At 37.2% G+C, this 21,417-nt stretch overlaps 1 protein-coding gene across 14 annotated transcripts in view; it reads right to left on the reverse strand.

Moving 5' to 3' along the window:
• Nucleotides 1-21,417, reverse strand: part of LOC109398038 (potassium voltage-gated channel protein Shab) — a 382,157-nt gene that overhangs the window by 40,818 nt on the left and 319,922 nt on the right. For 11 of the 14 annotated variants that reach the window (XM_029874584.2, XM_062852564.1, XM_062852565.1 and 8 more), the window contains 5 exons: nucleotides 14,585-14,716; nucleotides 7,468-7,610; nucleotides 7,166-7,342; nucleotides 6,827-6,853; nucleotides 1,630-1,743 (listed from right to left, as the gene is read on the reverse strand). In XM_029874584.2, coding sequence (XP_029730444.2) covers nucleotides 1,630-1,743; nucleotides 6,827-6,853; nucleotides 7,166-7,342; nucleotides 7,468-7,610; nucleotides 14,585-14,716 — 593 coding nt within the window. The remainder of the gene's footprint in view (nucleotides 1-1,629; nucleotides 1,744-6,826; nucleotides 6,854-7,165; nucleotides 7,343-7,467; nucleotides 7,611-14,584; nucleotides 14,717-21,417) is intronic. The other 3 variants (XM_062852567.1, XM_062852566.1, XM_062852568.1) reach the window with 3 other exon arrangements.

Raw genomic sequence — 21,417 nt, forward strand, 5'->3', positions numbered from 1 at the left:
TATAATGCAGTTGAGGGTAATCCAACACATTTTCGTTGTTTTGGCGTTGAAAAGAGGTTTGATTATACTTTTTTTTCGACATATGGTTTCATTTAGGCTTTATTACTTCTTGAATTCAGCTTATTGTAGGGAATCGATCTCAGCTCTTCTGAGTAGTAGTCTACGTTCAAGCTCTTTAGGTTGCCTTATAACGTTGACAATCTATGAAAATATTGGAAGTAAATAATCAAGAGTAAAGTTCAGTAACAAATTTTGAAAACGACGTATAATCAATGCAACACCGTTGATTATACGTCGTTTTCAAAATTTGTTACTGAGTTCTGCTTGACTCATAACAAAAAAAAAATCAAACTTTTTTTTTTCTAGAAAACCAAGTAGGGTGACAATGGGTATTATCGGCAGGTTTGTTCTCTTCGTCATGGGGGTTTTTTGTCAGCCAAATTGTCTGAAACTTGGCCATATAATTCAGCTTAGTTGGGAAGGATTTGAGACCAACTCTGAGTTCAATAGATTTCAAAAAATCCCCAAAGACGAAGTGAACAAAACGGCCGAGAATAGGTAATTTCCCCTATTTCATGTATTTTGTAGTGTGAATTTGAGACCCCGTTAAAACAAAGGTCTCTAAACTCTCTGTAATTTTATTTTTTGAAGAAAAAATAAAAGAACAACAGTCTTAATCAAACCTCTTTACAACTATACAGTGACACTGTCAAGTAGCAAACTTAGTCCGTTATTGTGCCATTTATCAAAGTATTTCATTCTTGCGGTAGTGAATCGACACTGAGTTAGATACGACGCAAGCATTGGACGGCACAGCCAACGTGAAGGCGCTGAAGCTGGGGAGGAATTATTTAGGAAATAGGGCGCAAAGCGAACGTGTCCTGTCGAAACTAGAGGCTACTAGGCGTGAAATTATAAGGGGCAATTTAGGTTAATAGCGTGATAATTTGGTTAAATTTTTTATTCATCATTATCATTTTCTCTGCCAGTGATGCGGCCGGCAAAGCTTCGCTAGGCGGGACCCAGCAGTATTGCCACATGTTGCAGCAGCAGCTAAATGGCAGGGAGGTTCCAGTGGTATTTCGATGTGCAAAGCGCGACGAGCAAAGGTCCTGTCAGAGTGATGTATTTTTAGCAAACGACGTCGGTCGAGCAGAGCATCCTTCTAAATGACTTTTTATGAGCCCGGAGTAGCAGCATGGCAATGGTGGAGTTAGGCGCCAAAATCGCTGCGTGCTTCATTAAAAAGGGAAGGAAGTGATTCAAGCCATTCCTGCTAATGTGCTTTTATTGGGGAAGGCACGCCCTTTGGGATTGAGTGTAGAAATGTTAATCAGAAGATAAGGAAAAAAGAAAATGGAAAACTGAAGAAGTAGAAAATTGCTACAAATTTTCCTTATGTTGTAATTGATGTCGTATTTTGATGTTCATCTAAATGGGAAATTATAAGATGAAACAAAATCTAATCACAACGCTATGAATACTGCAATGTATATACAATCAAAATATTTATAACATTATGCACCGGCATTTATACCAAAGTAGAAAACAAATGGAATTCGACATCTACAAGTAGATCATTCATAAATTACATCAAGTAGGTAATACAATAGGCAAGAAGAAATGTACCTTTGACGTGCAAAAACAACACTCAAACTCGGATGGCAGTTCAGTATCGGATTTGTCCCGTTTACTAGTGGAAGAAGTTTCTAAAGCAACTTGACGGCGTAGTTCTTCTACTTCCTAGAACGAGTTTCGGGGTAGTTAGGTTGAAAAACGAGAATCGAAATGAAGGGTGGTGGTACATGGTGACGGAGACGGGAGGGCGAGATATATCGTAGATTTTAAATGAACAACAGTAGAAGGTGATTGTAAAGAACATTTACTTGGTGTGCGGAGAAAGCTAGGTGTGGAGAAAAAAGGATGAAAATGGAAGTAAGAGCAGTGGAATCGGTTGATTACTGGAAACTTTGAATTATAAAAATACAGTCAACTCTCCATTACATAATGCTGATGAAGAAGAAAAGAATGAGTCAGGTGGAGAAATAAAAAATGAATAAAATTAATAAATGAAAACCAATTATCTCAAACAGTGGAAATTTATTAAAAGAGAGTTAACTATAGTTCACAGAATAGTTATAATGTGAACATGCATTAAAATAAGATGCTTCGTAATTGTTGTAACACTATTAAGAGTCTGTCGTCATTATTGGGAATTATTTCTATTGGCCGTTTTCTCTTATAAGTTTACTTTAAACGCATCACAAATTATTAGCGGACTTGCTAAGTGATAAGTATAGACTTGGCACACAGCAAAAAAAAAAAAACACATTTGTATGAAATATAACTTGAAAATTACGGTGGGCTTAAAGTGAATAGCAGCGTCTTATATGAGATCATGAGTACTTCGTATATGGAAGAGTTAAGGTAGTGAAATTGATCACCAACATTTGAATAGGGCATAACTGCTTTTGGCAACATTACCTTCTCGCAAAGCTGTGGATCGTATTTTATCCTTTCCAAGTGTTCTGCAACTACTGATAGACTGTTTTTCTTTGCAACAGTGGCAGTATTTTTCATGTAAAGGTTGAAATAATATGAAGGAGGTGTAGTTTCAAAAAGCAGTTTCGTTCTTTAGAAATGTTGGTGCGGAATTGAAGCTTGTTCAAGGAGTTTTAAGACTTGTATAAAATGTGTGGAGCTTCACACTCTACTAATGGTTGCAAATATTTCTATTCAAAGTAAAAATTGCTAAAATGGGACTGGAAGAATTGAAATTCCATGGATTTTTACATGTTCTTCGAGCACTTCCACAGTAATTAATTGAAGGTCTTTCTTTGCCTTCTCCGCCATCTCCGTATTGGCGATCCATAGCTTAAACCACTAGGCTAACTGGTGACCCTCCAATCGTCATCACATACCCTGGATCTCGTGTTCTGACTATTCTGAGAAACCGTTTCCGAGGTCAATTATTGAAGGTGATCCTCAAACTTTGTGCTTTTAAATTTTTTGCCTTCCTAAGCTGTTATTGCCTTGATTTAAACAACTATGAACATTCTGGAATCGATGTACGGGTTTCCCGGGAATGGGGTTCAGGTTCCGAAGATTGGACCTGATCATGCGACATATCAAACTTTGTGATTTTGGAAGATATATATGTCATTCTATTGTGGTTTCTGATCGTTTGGAGACCCTGGAAACTGTTCCTGGGCACCGGATCCAAGTCCAGGTGAGAATTCCTTTAAAGAGTCCAAGAGCATGAATCACTCTAAGGATTATGGGGCAATCTCTCCTAGTATTTTATGGGAATCTATCTCCAGGATAATGTAAGAATTCAGAGAGAATTTCTATCATGATTTTGCGGGTATCCCTCTCAGTTTCCTGTGAGAATAGTTCTCAGGATTCAGGGAGAATCAACATCAGGATCCTGGGACAACATTTTTAAGAATTCTAGATAAAAAATCTCTCTCAGAATTCTGAGTGAATTCCTTTCAAAGTTCTGGAGGAATCTCTGAGATTTAATAAGAATACTTCTCAACATTTTGGAAGAGTCCCTTTCAAGGTTCTGGAAAACCCTTTCAGATTTCTGGGAGAATCATTCTCAGAATTCTGAAGCAATCTCTTCCAGGATTCCAGGAGAATGAGTTTCAGAAATGTGGGATGCTCTCAAGATTCGGAGGAAATTCTTATCGGGATTCAGGATGAATCTCTCTCATGTTTTTCGGACAATCTCTCTAACAATTCTCGAATATTTTCTCTCAGCTTTTTGGAGGAACAGGATTTTGGATGAGTCCCTCCAAAGATTCAGACAGAATCTATATCAGAATTCTGCGAGTATCCCTCTCAGTATACTGTGAAAATCACTCTCAGGATTAACGTTAAATCCACATCAGGATTCTGAGGTAATCCCTCTTACGACTCTATGGGAATCTTCACAGTTTAAAAACCCTCTCAGGATTCAGAGTGAATTCCTTTCTAGATTCTGAGACAATTATTCTCAGCTTTCTGGAGGAATCCTTTCCAGAATTACAGGAGAACCAGTTTCAGGATTGTGGGGTCATCCCCCTCTCAAGATTCTGTGAAACCTTTTTGTCAGGATTTTCGGGGAATCTCTTTCAGCATTCTGCGGGAATCTTACTCAGTATTCTGTGGAATCATTTTCAGAATTCTAAGAAATGACTCTCAGTGATCTGAACTATCAGGATTTTTGTGAAATACCTCTCGGTCATCAGAGAGAATTCTTTCTATGATTCTAAAAAAAATCTTCTCACAATAGAGCATGAAGCATCACTCTCAGGATTCTAAGGAAATCTCCCAGCGGTTTTTTTAATCTCTCTCAATATTGTGGAAGAGTTTCTTTTAGAGAGAATTCAATTAATTTTATTCTTTTTTAGCGGGTATCACTTTCAGTTTTCTACAGGAATCACTTTTAAAATTCAGGAGGAATCCACAGGATTTTGGTGTAATCTCTATAAGGATTCTAGGGGAATATTAACTGTTGAAAATTCCTCTAGGAAACTGGGTGAATTCCTTTCAAGCTTCTGGAACAATTTATTTTGGGATTTAGTAAGAATACTACGCAGGATTCTGAAAGAGTCTCTGTCTCTTTCAATTTTCCTTTTCAGGATTCCAGGAGAATCAGTTTCAAAATTGTGGGATAATCTCTAGATTCTGTGGAAATTCTTATTAAGATTCTGAGGAAATCTCTCTCACAAATTATCTTTCTCTCTCCATTTTGAAAGAATATCTCTCATGATTCTGGAAGAGTCCTTCTGAAAATTCAGAGAGAGTTTCTATCAGGATGCTGCCGGTATTCCTCTCTGGGTTCTGGGAGTAATTCCTCTGAGAATTCTGGAGTAATACCTCTCAGGATTGTGGAATAATTCCTCTATCTTTTTTCTAAGATTCATGTGATCATGACGATCCCTCACAGGATTCAGGGAGAATCCCTCTCATGATTAATAAAGGATCCCTTTAACAATTCTAGAGTATTTTCTCTCAGCATTTTGGAGGAATCACTCTTAAGATTTTGGAAGAGTCCCTCTTAAGGTTCAGAGAAAATTTCTAATAGGACTCTGCGGGTATCCTTCCCTAAATTCTGGGGGAAATCCCTCTGAGGATTCTTGCGAATTACCTCTCTGGTTTATGGGAGAGTCCCTCTTATGATTAATTTCCTCTCAGGATTCATGAAGAATCCCTTCCATGATTCTTGGAGGATCACGATTGTGAGGGAATCTCTCTCACAATTCTGGAGTATTTTCTCTCAGAATTTTGGATTAATTTCCTCCTGGGTTGTGGAAGAGCCCCTCTAAAAAGATTCACCAAGAAATTCTATCAGGATTCTGTGGATATCCCTCTCTAGATTCTGGGGGTAATCCTCCTGAGTATTCTGGAGTAAAACTTCTCAAGATTGTGGAAGAGTCCTTCTCAAGCTTCATGTGATTCATTTCATGACAATCCCTCTCTGGAAAACCCCTCCCATTTTCTCTCGGGAATATTTTCAGAGAAAACACTCTCAGGATTCTTATTCAGGATTCTGAAGGAGCACCTCCAAAGATTCAACGAGAATTTCTATCAGGATTCTGAGTTTATAATTCTCAGTATTCTGTGGGAATCACTCTAAGGAATCAGGGGGAATCCACATCTGGTTTCTGGAGTAATTCTTTAGGGTCTTAGCGTAATGCCTACTGTTAAAATTTCCCTCTCAGGATTCATAATGGGTTAATTTAAAGATTCTGGAAGAAATCCTTTCGGAATTCTGGGAGAATGCTTCTCAGGGCTCTGGAAGAGCCATTTCAAGGTTTTAGAGGAATCCCTTTCAGAATTCTAGGCAGAATCATTCTCAGCCTCCTGAAGTAATCTTTTCCAGGATTCCAGGAGAATCACTTACAGAATTGTGAGATAAATTCCTCTCATGGGTGTGTGGAAATGCTTATCAGGGTTCTGGAGAAATCCCTCTCAAGATTCTGGGGAGATATCTCTCTCAGGATTGTGGGACAATCCCATTATTGTGGAATTTCTCTCAGGATTCTGTGGGAACTTTTCTCAGTATTTTGTGGAAATCCTTATCAGAATTCTTAAGATTCCTCTCAGGAATCTGGAGTAATCGCTGTCAGGATTTTGGGGAAACATTTTAAACTTTCGTAGACTTATCTTCAGTAGTTTTCTGTAGAATGTTGTGTGTGTGGCGTATTTTAATACGTATTAAGTAAACTTCAATAATGTCGGGCCAAAGGTTCAACAATTACGGAACATCTCAGTCTACGAAAGCAATAAATAACACAAGAATAATAGATGATTGGCGCATGCTGAAATATCCTCTGAAGTTAGTTAAATGAGGACCATGAAAAATTCTGAACGAATCTGCGTTATGTCCTACAGTTAATTATCCAACTGTGGTGTAGTTGGTGTTCGGCATAAAAAAGGAAAATCGAAGCTGCTATGCATAAGCATGATAGAAGCTCGCTTCAAAACGGTGTGTGTTGTAAATCGCTTCAGTGTTCATATAGTGGCAGAGCTTTTGGATTTCTGGTATACCAATTATACAGCAGCTGTGTGGATGATTAAAAGTTTCAGCGGAGCCAATTGGTTAGGTATAGGAAGTTCGTTGGTTTTGAACGCTTTTAATCACTGTTTCAATTGGCGAACATAATTGTTTAGGCGACAAACAAGAGAACAAAAGCTCACAAGCAATGAGTGTGTAAAGGTAATGGGAACAAATTTTCCATCTTTGTCTTTCTTTTCCGAGTCAAGAATCGAATGATCCAAATCAGTGAAACTTCTTTGCTGAATATTAGTTAGAAATGGATAGAAAGTTGAGAAATACCTCGTTGCTCCATTGATTGTTGTAGTACTATATAGAAAGTATAGTTGATTGACGAAAGATTGGAAGAGTTTTATTTACAGGTTGTTTCGTGTGTTCTCGTGTATTGTGTGAGATTCTAGCTACGATGTTATAAGTTGAAGATTAATATGCTTCATATTTAAAGGTATATATTTTATGTTTTACACACGCCAATAGGATGTTAGATAAATTAAGTGACTTTTGGGTGTCAGCAAGGAAACCGATTTAGTATGAATGAGATTGAGTTTTTTGTATGTCAGATTATGTCGTAACGGTTATAGAGTGCAGAGGAAGAAGTGTGCTGTTATCAGTAATACGTACCGCCCTGGTAGCCATCATTACGGGAGGCTCATGCTGTGGAGTCTCCTGCATGATCAGTTGTTGTTCCTCAGTGGCATCCATATCCATCATCATGTTATGTTGCTGCATTGATGGGCTATAGGGAGGGGCCGCCTCGGTGTCCATAGGTCCAGTCGAGTTTTGCGGATAGTTGTCGGACTAAAATTTGTTGCGATAGAATAAACATAGATGTTTTAAATATGGAAATGTTGATTCGGATCGATACAGCAAACAGTTTTGAAGAAAATATACGTATCTCACTCGCACGAAACCATTTTAAATACCTGTGAATTGACTCTTTTTCTCAATCCAGCGGAATGTTTGTAGTTTTTGTAGCAACCGACACCGGTCATGGCAGGATTGCGGCCTCCACCCACTGAATCGCCCTCTTCAGTGCTATTTCCATCTCCGGTCGAGAGATTGTGCCCTACGCCAGGATAAATGAATAATCAAATCGAAAATATGTGTCAATTGGACATCTGTTTGGCTTGGTATGGGGAAGCACACGCACACACGGATCTTCGTTATTTGTTAAGAGGAGCGTAAGATGGAGAACAACACCGAAGACATTAGAAGCCGAGTTGATTCTGCACTCGCTATTCTATTCTACCCCTTACGACAGTAGTTCTGCTTCTGCTAACTATGATGACACTAGATTAAGTACAAGATATTGTGCATACGAATGTTTTCCACTATATTTAAAATAACCAACAAAATGGAATGAAGTTCAAAACCGAGTTACAACTTTATTGACTTTATTGATGTCCAATTAACATGTCAAGATCAATATCTCAACATATCATTTTTCGCCTTTACAGTGAAATTTCAAAAGTTAGGTAATGTTTGATACTGTACGAATTTATTTTTAACATTTTTTAAACAAAAATCTGATCAAGTTCAATACTATCGGAAAACATACGTATGACTAACATATCAATAACCCTATCCTGTGTTTAGAGAATTTGTTTAATTAACCTAGGGGTTCTTTCAGACAGTCTTCTAAACAGAACTCATTACGATTGTTATATGGATGAGACACAGCACTTGACATTAAGGATTATAGATTGCATATGCATGTACTTCATTTTGCACACAAGCCACTTCTTAAAATTATCATAAAAGGACGAGATTCAACACACTTAAAAAAAGATTTTTCGATAAACCAAGACAGATGGAAACAATGGCATTTACCGACATCAAATGTGAACGAAACTACAAGAAGCTACAAAAAATCACACCAGATTCAGTAACCGTTGAATACCGTTAACTAAAAATATAAAAAAAAAACTGAAATGAAAACGTACAACCTACATATTTAGTAGAGTGTCGCACACTGGGCTGATCTAGAAATGCGAGGCATACAAGACTTCATATAAGGAGAAACCAAAACATTCAAGTGCCAACTAAATCATAATCCATATTAAACTAAAGACATTCGTTTTGTCCAAAACTGTGATCATTTTATTTAGACCGGTCATTCCATCGCTAGTTCACTCACTACAATTATCCATTAACATAACATCATCTGATACAAGGAAAGTAGTTAGCTGTTGAGGTTGCATGTTCTAGGGTGTGTGTGTCTTTTATTCATCGAATCACTCTATATTAGAAATTTAGGATTTGTGACATTCCTACTATTTTTTATACACAGAAAGCTGTTTGTTTGGTTCTTGTTTTCCGGTCAGGTTTTAAAATTGATCTAACTCTAGCTTTAAGTTCTTAGATGGTTGATTGAGTTTTTTTTCTATTTATATACTTTAAAAGTTATTTTAGCAACGGCGATGGGAAAGCGAGGATAAGTTATCCATACACAGTGCCTATTGGAATGCATTGCATGTGCATTCCGAATACAGTTGATCAGTTGTTGATGTTCTTTTCTTGTTTGATTATTGTTCCTATGATTGAGATTTAGAATGGTCTGTTTTTCTGTTGGACGGTATTTTGGCCTGTGTGATTTTTGCACAGTATTAGTTTTGATCAAAACGGTTTATGTGAAGCTTCATAAAGTTTACAAGGCGAGAGTGTTGAAAATTATACTTCAAAAAGTTATTATCAAACATGACGTGTACAATGTGAGTAGTTTTTGTATATTTTGCTGGAACTTATCTTCACTGAGAAGCAGAATTTGTAGAGAATTTGTAGATCTTAGTTAACAAAAAGAGCGTCAACTTGACTATATAAACTATGATTTGTTTGCCGGTTTGTTCGGAGTTCATATTTTAAACAATGAACACCGACACTAAGGATTCAAAAGCATTTCATCTCTGACAAATACTAAAACCAAAGTTTTCATCTTCTACTGAAACATGAAAAGTCTTGAAGTTCTAACAAGTAACAAAATTCGGTGCAAACTTTGGTCGCATTAAGGCAGAGAATGGGGCGGGGTTTGATTATGCAGACTTGAGCGTCGATGTCTATATGTTTTCCAGGTTCGGAGTGGCTCACAAAACCATTTGTTCCCTATGTCAGCAGGGAAGACTGTATCAGTCGCCCATCAAGGCTGCGGCAACACATGTGAGCGTGCAACCGTTATTATCGTGATGGTCGATGTACAGACAAGTATATAGACATACAGGGGATGGCCAAAATGTTTGGGATAGGCAACTTTTTTTCTCTCACAAAAAAATTCAACATGCTGTAACTTTTCATAGAGTGCATCAAAAAATCTCAAATTTTGACTGTTTGTCAACCTATTATATGTGCATCATTGGTGCAAATTTGGGCTCGATTGATTAATTTTTCGCGAAGTTAGAACCGATCGGGTAAAACACTATTATTTAGACAACTAATTTTGGAACTGTCATATCTCGGAAACCAGTGAACCGAATTGAATGAGTTTTTTAACGTTTATCAACAATATATTGATACTTAATACGACGTTATAAAATGTAATATTTTCTCACGGCGAATTAAGTTATACCGGATTGAAATTTTTACCCATATATAGGAAAATAAGCCAAATTTACAATACCACACAAAAATTACTAGATGCGTTCTTCCTTCAATCTAAATAGGCTCTAATATATCTTAATAGAGATAACTTGAGAACAGAAGTGGAAAATCTTTTGATATCAACACTACAATTTATTGACATTGATGTAAAAAAAAAAAATACTTTTTTTCGAGAAAAATCCAAAAAGTGTCAATCCATGATAGCTTTTTTCAGCGTTTAAAAAGTACCTATGTTTTAAAAGTGAAGCATTTGTATATTGTTAGTGTACGTACAAAATTTCATTCAATTCGGTTCACTGGTTTCCGAGATATGACACCTCAAAAATGAGTTGTCTGAAAAGTAGTGTTTTACCCGAACGGTTCTAACTTTGCGAAATATTAATCAATCGAGTCCAAATTTGTACCAATGATGCACACATAATAGGTTGATAAACAGTCAAAATTTGAGATTTTTTGATGCGCTCTATGGAAAGTTATAGCTTGTTGAACTTTTTTGTGAGAGAAAAAAAAGTTGCCTATCCCAAACATTTTGGCCATCCCCTGTATATGGGAAAAACTTATTCAATTATTATGTTCCCATTATTCAATACCATGCACAATCTGAAGCATTCAGATGCTCATCGAAGTGCTGCTTTCAGCTTTCAAGCACCTCACGTCGGTCCGTTACAAGACTGCCGTTCTTATACCTGCACAGTTCGGCTCACGTCAAGTCAAGAAGCTACGTGTGAAATGCGTTGTTGAGTTTCTAGTAGAACTTCCGTGTTTCTTGAGAACGGTACAGAACATTCATTCAAATATGGCGTTTACCCTTACACACTACCACGATTAGTAGTAGCACACGGTGCAATAAACGACTGCTCAATGAAGCTCACCCGAGTCATGAACGAGTGTTTACATTCATTATGAGTCATGGACGAAAGCATTCATTTTGGAACGTACGTTTAGCGTTCATTGGGAGGTATGGGTACTGCGAATTGAATCAATGAGTCGGTTCTGATTCAATCGTCTGAATATCATTAGGTGATTGAGATTGCGAATTGAAGTGAATTGAGCGATAAAAATTGATTCATTTTCACATTTTCTTTGTTTCTTTCCGATTTAGCTTTGGTGATGTTATTTTCGAACCGTTTGGGTCGCAGCTATAAAGACGGGAACATCTTGGGGGCCGTCCATATAGCACGTTGACAAATTAGAGGAAGGACGGGGTCTGAGAAAAGTCCATGCTTGTCCACGAAGAGGGGGGTGAGGGTCTGTCAAATGTCCACGTGGACAATATTGACTAAAAAAAAAGATACATGAACGATACAAATTATGTCGTATTATTGATGTGATTCTTCTTCATGACAGTTCTCTGTTGTATTATTTTTGAAAATCACTTGTTTTTAGTTGGGGACGGCAACTCAAAGTATAAAATCATAGCATAGCATACCAATTTTAAAACTCATATAGCAATTTTTGTTTTGAAAAATTATCAGTGTTTCGAACTGTCTAGTAAAGAATACTAAGCAAAATCCTGAGGTTCAAAATAAAACGTAGATCGTAACAGTGATGAAGTGTCGGTTGGAATCTTCGTTAAAATGTAGAAAATGTAGAAAAAAAATGTAGAAAATTTATGCTAAAATAATAAATATTCTAGAGCACATTAAAGTTAAAATCATATCACTATAAGTGAGTTTTGAAACTGCACTATGCACTTTTGAAATGTTTCTGTAAAAATTGTTTTCGGCAATGATAATGTTCAAAAAAAAAAAGGAAAATACAGTCTTTGATAGTTTTCATAATTACTACAGTCATCTAAAAAATTGGGACAATCATCGATTGAAAAACATTTAGAAAGTCATGGTTACTGATGTATATAACTTGTTATACAAAAATAGTTGTAATATATAAAATTAGGAAATATATTTAGTGTAATGCATCATTCTCTAAAAAAGAAACTTTAAAAAATGTAAACGTCACAGTTTTTTTTAATAAAAAAATGTATTATATATATTTTTTCTTAAGTCCACGTGGACATTAGGGGAGGGGGGTAGGGGTCAGTGAAATATCCACGCTTGTCCACGAGTAGGGGGGAGGGGGTAAAAAATCACGGTTTTTCTGTCCACGTGGACGGCCCCTTGATGGAACAACGTGACGAGATTGAAAGGTGGAAGTGCCATTTCGATGAACATGTTGCGTTCCCTATGTCAATGCTGTCACGTAGAATCAAGTTAGTGTAAGAAATGCTTATGTTAACCAAAAGGATAGATCTTTATATTCCACAAATATAAAAAAATTCCAACGTATCACCTGTTTGTGTCCACCCATTTAGCCGAATGCCGTTTGGCCTAATGCCATCTGGCTGAAATGGTCGTTTGGCCGAATGTCCTTTGGCCGCATTATTATCGAAAAAAATCATGGGTGAGGACAAACTCTCGTTAATATTCTAGCTGCCAATATGATCATCAGAGATTTTCTTTAGATCATAGACTGTTCTTTCGGGTTATACTGATGAAAAGAGCAATGGCATGCTTACTTGAGTTCATCATTCGTTTTTCGGCCAAATGGCATACGGCCAAATGACATTCGGCCAAATGGCATTCGACCAAATGACATTCGGTAAAACAGCATTCGGCCAAATGACCCGGAACCCACATGTTCATTGATTTCAAGGCGGCATACGGCAGAATTGACGCATCAAAGCTATAAAATAGGGTGCATCAGTAGAGTTGTATAAAATGCATGTGAATTTGTTTATTTTGAGTCGCTTAAGACCTATGCAGCAAAATATGATACCTAACAGGTAACCTGTCAATTGTCCAACCGATATTCTAAGAAACCATTTGAAGAACAACATCGCCTTGAAATAATGTTTTCACGCTGATTGCTGTAAATGCAGCAAGGTCAGCAATTACACAGCGTAACAAAAATTAACTTTTTGTCTGTCTCAAGAGCAAACTTATGTGTCTCCGAAGGATTTTGGGTCGCTGAATACGAATCCGGGCTCAGATTTGCTCTAACACGTCCGAATTTTGAGCTATACCTCAATTTATAGGGCAAAATATGCGATTTTGGGCTTTTATGACTGCAAGCCATTAAGCAAGGAAATATTTTTTTTTTTAAGCAATCAAAAGATTAATTGGTCAATTAACATCTAAATTAACGACTCATGCAAAATATTTCGTTTTACCAATTCGAATTTGATAGTTTTAAGCGATTTATGTTAGGTACGATATTGCCCATACAAGTCTTGGAGTTGCATGCAAGTTTTCATACTAACATAAAATGCTTAAATCTAACAAATTTGATTAGGTAAAACGAAATATTTTGCATGAGTCGTTAATTTAGATGTTATTTGACCAATTAACTTTTTGATTGCTTAAAAAAAATATTTCCAAACTCAATGGCTTGCAGTCAAAAAAGCCCAAAATCGCATATTTTGCCCTATAAATTGAGGTATAGCTCAAAATTGTGACGTGTTAGAGCAAATCTGAGCCCGGATTCGGATTCAGCGGCCCAAAATCCTTCGGAGACACATAAGTTTGCTCTTGAGACAAAAAAATGTTGCGCTGTGTTATCAAACAGAAGTCTTTTTACAGCATTTCCAAATCTTTGATAATAAAACAAATGAAGCATTCTCCGGCCACTTGTTTAAACGCTTTAAAACTTTTTGAAGCCGTTTTTTTCTTCAAGCATCTTGCACAGAAAGAAAGCTAACCGTTTGTTGTTACGAAAGAAGCTGATCAGTTGTTTGACGTTAGAGTAGCTAAGTTGATAGTCTAATGTTATAAGTAAGCTCACATTGGCCATTTTTGCAACACAATTTAAAACTAGTCCGATGGAAGTATTCATTTATAGCTAAATAGAGTGAAGCTGGTCGTTTAAGTTAAAACAAGCAGATAGCCATGATAGACTCTAGATAAAGTGCTGCAAGAGTAATTTACTGGACTAAGGATATGATCGTAAGAGATCGTTCTACGTAGTTGAAATTGATAAGATTAGAGTTGATTGTTGCTGTTCGTTGATATCTTCCGGTAAAATGGTACGATCTTGAATATACCTAAGTATGATTTGCAACCCTATCTAAGCGGGAGTCTTGGACTCTTTGTTCTCACCGGTTCATTTGTACACTCTATGCTTTCGAATACGGGTCTAAACATTTTACAGCCTTTGTGTTTTCTTCTTTTTAATTGGAACTTCTCCGTTTATGCATTCGCTTAAGTCTACATTGATATGAGTGCATACAACAAGGTGTGTGGATGTTGTGATAATAGTAGTAGTAGGGAACTTTTTACATATTCAGCATGGCACCTGGAGGTCTAGCAATCTACGGACCCGATAGTGTTTAAAGATACGATTTGTGACTTTACGACATCAAAGGTAGCTCTAATGCATGTGATACATATTGGCGGGTCTTCTAGCATAGGAAGATTGGCTATCTAATGAAATCGCTAAAATTGTTTATCATACTCGGTGACTCGGCCCGTAGCTCTTCGTTCAATTCTGCTAGTCTGGATGACAGTGGCGGCTGTCGACGTCTGGCTGCTAAAGGGGTGGCAACCACTGATTCCACTGGTGATTCCATTAGGTCGCTTTGTTCACCTGGCAAAAAGTTTATGGATCAACCGAGATGGTACTGACTAGGATGGTTACGAAAGTGGGAATTCTAATTCAATATCTAAATATTTAGGTCGGAATCTAATTCTCTAAGTCAAACTAATCATCGGTAACGACCAGCAATATTTTCCTGACTGTCTGGATGGAAGGCATTTCAACAATAATTCAATTTTATTGAGTTTAGAAATTTTGAAACCAAGCAGTAACCTGTATGCACAGCTATGAAGGACGGAAACATATTGCTAATCATTTTTGGATACCTTGCAAGCGAGCTGCGAATGGTTTCTTTCGGTGTTTTTTCGCATTTTTTGTGCATTATGATTTGGAAATTCAAAACAGCTAATAAATCAATCTATTTACGTTATTTTACATGAATGCTGCTACGTATTCAATGGACTGTTCTGAATGATGCTGCTGAATGAAAACTTTCGGTAAATAAAATCCACAAAATTATATTGTTGTTGTATAAAGCGTTGCTAATTTATCAGGGATATGCATTTTACATAAAAGCAGGAATATCTAATCAAAACAACTAACTTAACTTAAGAAATCGAATTGAACAAAATATTTGCTAGAAAATATTGCTGGTGTTTCATTTTGTAGTTGAACAATTTCAGTTTGTTTTTATACTGTAAGGTACCTATTGCATTACTCCGATTGACATACTTATTCGATTAAAAAAACTGACAGACATATATTTGTTATGTATTATCTTCTTCAATCCATATTTCTGAAACTAATCCGTACATTTATAATTTATGTTTTGTATTGCAATTCTGATATGCTCCCTGTAGAAACTTGAGCGTTATGTTCCTTACAAAAAACGGCAGAGGTTACTCACGTAATTTCAATATTGTCGAGATTATTATCCAGGAATGTATGGGCACAAATTTGCAGTTCTGCCGTTTGGGAGTGGGTGAATACACAATTCTAAACATTGCTTGAAACCGGTAGAACATTTCCTGAAAGGCTTCCAGAAGCTTCTGCAAAAATTGCTATTTCTTCAATAACATCTATGCTATTTTTCCAATAACATCGCTTAAGAAATTGTTTCCTATGCATACAATTGCGCTCGGTTTTGTATATGCGTATCTATTATACAACCATTGGGTTGCATTTAAAACATTGAACTTTGAACCTTAGTTATTTATGTAACGGATTGCAAAAAGATGATTTTTTTCAGCACGAGTCGTACATTTATCCAACGAGGCTTGCCGAGGGCTATCAGCCCAGGGCTATCAGCCCAGGGCTAAAAATCTCGTTAATACAGATAAAAAAAAACTTTTTGCAACTCGTAACTATTTTCAGTTTTCTGAAAATTTTGAAATGTCCGTAAGTTTAACATGTTTTCCAGAAAATTAGTTTCAAATTTGTGTATTTGGCATAAACGAGTCTGTATAAGAGCTTAAACAGTTGTTTTCTGATTTTAAACATTTTGTATATAGAAACCCCTTTTCATGTTATACTACAATACTTTGTATAAATATACAAAAATATAAAAATAGTTGTTTGTTTAGAAAATGATTGTATTTTTCCAATACAAAGATATGCCTACTTTCTAAGGAAATTGTAAACTAGAGTCCTAATGAACACTCCTGATCAAAGATTTTAAGGCACCCCGTTAAAGACATGGTATTATGAAGCGCATACATATATTCGCCAATTTGAACTCGATTTAGTTTTTTATTTTGCCTTATGACGTACAGGGAACAGACAAAATCATCAGGACACGCAAAATTTTAACTTGTGAAAGAATTGTTAATCAGCTGTAACTTTTCGAAAAGTGCATTAGCAATTTTCAAATTTTCACGACAGGTTGATCAACTAGTTGTCTTTCAATGGTCCAAATTAGGGAAAGATAAGGCTATTCTATACATGAAGTTAGACAGATTCAAGTAAAAGGCATAATTGTTGGACGATAACGGTGCACCGTAATAACTATTCTATCACCGGAATCGATGAACCAAAGCGTTTAACTAATATGATGTATTTTGAGAAACTTCAATCCAAGAAATTAAAGTTTATAATTATTAATTATAGTTTATAATTGAAATAGTAGATTTTTTAAATTCCCTCCAATTGACTTAAAAACAAATATGTTTTGAAAGGAAGTAACAAAATAACCGACAGAAATTATGGCCTGCTGTAAAGGCATTTACAACGTTCAAGAAATGTTGTTGTTGAAATGCGCCTTTACAGCAGGTCTTCTAATGATAATTAGCTGTATATGTGCCTTAAGCGCTGCTTAAGTGCAGGTTTCGGCCCTATATATGGCTGATTAAATGCTTGTCCTTCAGACTATCGAAAACGGAAACGAAAATATACGTAGAATTCCACACTTCTTCTCTTGCTGGCTTTTCTATCTCTCTCTCATATCTCCTCTCCACTCTGCGCTTCTAAAAAGGGCAATTTATGCAATTTAGGATGTGCTGGACAGTTTTTTTTTGCATGAACTCCCCAAAGATCGTGTAGGTAGGTATTTGAAATATTACGCAACATCTGTCACACTTTCAGTAGCAGTTCAATTGCTTATTAAGGACAGTTGAACTGCTATTATAGAGCAGTAGGCAAGTGGAATGTAGATAATGTTCAAATACAGCTTGTTTAAATTGTTTGTTGTTGTTGTTTAAATGTTTATTGATTATCTGGGTATTTTAGAAAGCCAGGGAAACCCGCGTCGGATCATAACTTGTACCGTCCAATCGCAATGTTGTCTTGCCTACGGAAGCTGATGGAAAAGATGATTCTTTTTCGACTGGACAAATGAATTGAATCGAATAGCATGTTGTCAGACACACAATTTGGTTTCCACAGAGGCAAAGGAAAGGACGGCTGTCTTGCGTTGCTTGCTTCAGAAGCTCAGGCTGAATTATTCAGCTTGCCTTTGCTCAAAAGCAGCAAATCGGCTCAGTGTTTTTGGATATTAAGGGGGATTTCGATTCAGTTTGTGTCAATATTCTTTCCGACAAACTACATGAAAGTGGCCTCTCACCAATTTTGAACAACTTTTTGTATAATTTGCTGTTTGAGAAGCAGATGAGTTTTGCTCATGGTGGCAGTTTCACGAATTAGTTACATGGGTCTCCCCCAGGCCAAGGGTTCATGTTTTAGTCCCCTTCTTCACAATTTTTATGTCAGAGACATAGATGATTGTTTCATGGAAAATTGCACGTTAAGACAGCTTGCGGATGACTGTGTTGTTTCTATAATGGGATCAATAGCAATCGATCTGCAAGGACCACTACAGCATACTTTGGATAATTTGTCTACTTGGGCTTGGGCTCTCAAGCTGGATATCGAATTCTCTCCAGAGAAAACTGAGATGGTTGTCTTTCCTAAAAAATACAAACTGTGCATCTCATACAGAAGTGCCAAAAGCGAATCTACTTTATGCGCACTGTAACCAGAACATGGTAGGGAGCACACCCGGAATATCTGATCAAGCTGCTTTTTTTATTCGTGAATTTTAACTTAGGCTAATTCTTCACACAGATCAAGCTGTATCAAGCAACCATTCTGTTGGATTTAGAATACGGTAGCTTTTGTTTTTAATCACACTTGCTTCAACGGGCTCAGTACCGTTGCCTTCGGATCGCGTTACGTTGCATGCACTCGACTTACACAATGAGTTTAGAGGTACTTGCTGGTGTACAGCCTCTGACAGACCGCTCGAACTGAATCCTCAAACTCGTTTTATGAATGTATACTACTGGTACAGGACGCTGGAGGCAAGCCTATCTCCGGTTAACATGTGGATTTTGATATCTCTATGAGGGATGAGATCACCGGTATACCAGCATCTTTTCGTTCCGTAGGTATTCCACAAATTTTTGCAAGTAAATTCGAGCATGTTAGCGGGGACAGACAGTTCTTCACAGATGGTTCAGAAACCGTGACTTGTTTCGGTGTTTACAATGAATTTCATAGCATCGTCTTCATGCTTCAAAAACCCTGTTCTGTATACGTTGCGGAGCTAGCGACTATATATAACACCTTGGAGTACATTAAGGACAAACGTCTTGAAATCCCGCATCAGAACTTCAGACGCACAAATCTCAAGAAGCAAGCTTCAAACAACAGTACATTTCATTATTCTGTTCTTGCTCACTTATAATAGGCTTAAAATAAGAAGCTCAGGTGCGTCGGTTTTGTTTACGAAGAGATTTGTGCTTTCGAAATCGTGAAAAGGTGCCAATATCGACCATTGTGGCGGCCATTTTGGGATTCTAACAAGTCTGTCCTTAACACTCTTTCGCCTGAGCACTATTTCATTTTTACCAACAGTCTAAGCTTCGGTCAATGAAACTGATGAAGCACTCAGCGCCAGCGTACTTCCTGAATGGAATACGCCAGGTCTTGAGTGCTTTGTCCAAACGCTCATACACCATCATCATAGCTTGGGTTCCTTCACATTGCTCGATTCAGGGCAATTAGAAAGAGAACTCTCTGGCTAAGGTGGGCGCTAGTGAAGGCGATATTGACGAGCGTCAAATCGCCTTCGACGATTTTTTTTTGCATTAACCCGTCAGTAGACCTTGATCAGCTGGCAACACAAATGAAAAGATGTCGAGATGGGTAGATGGTTGCATCCTATCATCCCACAGGTGTCAAAAAAGAGATGGTTCAAGGGGTTGGATTTAGGCCGCGACTTCATTCGTGTAATGTATCGGCTGATGCCCAACCACTATTTGTTAAACGCACATACCTTGTGGCGCCCGAGCCTTCCAAATAAACGAATAAGTAAAAAAAATACAAACAATAATAAAACGTTAAACAAAAGATTAAAAAGTTTCTACTCCATAATTTCTTGTGCCGGGGCCCGTGGCGTAGTTGGTCACACGATCGCTTCATATGCGGATGGTCATGGGTTTGATTCCCAGCCCCGGCACTTGCCATTTATCGTCAGTTGCTTTTCCCCCGAGAGCAACTGACACTGACCCTCTTCTGAGCCTCATGGCTTAAACGGACCCGGATACCTGGACATCGGCGAACTGCTACTCATAATGAATCCCCAATCGTACTGGAAAGGAGCAACGGCCATCCATCATCATCCTTGTGCTCATCATTCTACTATTTAGGTATAAAGTAGAAAAAGTGAAAGCAGCAGAAAGGCAACCAGTTCGATAAAGTAGAATAGAATCTAGGCGCTGTACAAAATGTAAGTGCAGCTGTCAATTGAAATTGCTCACGTAGTGCCCCCATGGATAATAGAGCTGTAAATTAGGTTAAGTGATTAAGAATAAAAAAAAATCTTGTTGCAACCATTTACTTAAAGTTTGGGAATTCTAAACTTTCTTGCGTTAGAATATGATAGAAAAGGATGAAAACTATTTTGATTGGGTTAAGGTAAAACATCAGAAAATAATGATGATGAACCTGGGCGTGTTAGTATAATATCTATAAGTAAAAAGAAAATCGGCTTGAGTACTGTTCCTTTTAATTTCACCAAGAATGTGCAGTGCACATTGTGCACCCTTTGACAGATACGTATTTCGACCTCAACTGTAAGGTCGCCTTCAGTAGTGTCACGTACTGAAGACGTAGTCGCGTCAAGTACGAGATACTGAAGACGACCTTACAGTTGGGGTCGAAATACGTATCTGTCAAAGAATGAAAATACTTATTGGAATTAAAAGGAACAACACTTAATCCGATTTTCTTTTTGCTTATCAGAAAACACAAACATGGCTGCCAATGGCCGACTTCTAACCCTACTCACGTTATCAAAAGCACTAATCTTATAAATTCGTAAACAACTGCACCTGATTTGGATTTTATGCCTCTTTTTGAAAGTGAGCAAAACCGTGATTAACAAATCGCAGCTTGGTTCGATGCTACAGAATGTTTGTCTAAATAGGTACATCATATCCAATGAGATGTTTTAATTGGGTTCTTTAGGGGTATCCAGATTATTGCATAATCGGAATCTCCGTCCAAAAATTAGTCGAAATCCAAAATTTCATCATTTTAGGTGCCCGGGAACTATTTTTAAAAATCATTTAAAGTTTGTATGGGGAAATTTTTTTGTTCGGGGTGAACTGTCACTTTATCGATTGAACTGTCATTCTAGCCACGGAAATTAAAACTGTTTTGTTTATTCAACCATCAAAACAAAGGAATCGGAACGCAATAAAATCACGTTATACTCAGAAAAATCAGCTCTTTCGATTAGGCTAAAGAAAAAGGCAATATTTAAATCACTAAACAACCCAATTTTGCAGAATTAATTACATTGACTAATTTTATTTATTTTTTTGTTCATACCTTTTGTTTTATGACATGACCACACAATCAATTTATTGCGTTAACCTTTGGTATTCTGTCACACCCGTAAATGCTTATGAAACATACAGCGATAATTTTCTGGCTTACAATTTACGAATTAATCCTACTGTACATTGTCTCAAGGTTCCTGAATGGCAACTGGCATAAACTCAACCGATGTCCGGAAATGTACCTTCTTCCACCTTGTGTTCACCGAGGGGCAGCAGCACGTGTTCTTTGGAGTGTAGTCATTATTTGTACCGAAGGATTGTTTTTGCCGCAGTCATATACCACGGACGAGTTGGTTCTCTCTCTGGGATAGTGACGTGGTACAACTGTGTTATAGGTTAGGTACCACACCGTGACCGTACCGTACCGTGGAGAGGTAGGTTCAATTATTCAGTCGTCCATTTTTCGTCTTT

Source organism: Aedes albopictus, chromosome 2 (genome assembly GCF_035046485.1).
Source record: "Aedes albopictus strain Foshan chromosome 2, AalbF5, whole genome shotgun sequence".
Classification (NCBI taxonomy): Eukaryota; Metazoa; Arthropoda; class Insecta; order Diptera; family Culicidae; genus Aedes; species Aedes albopictus.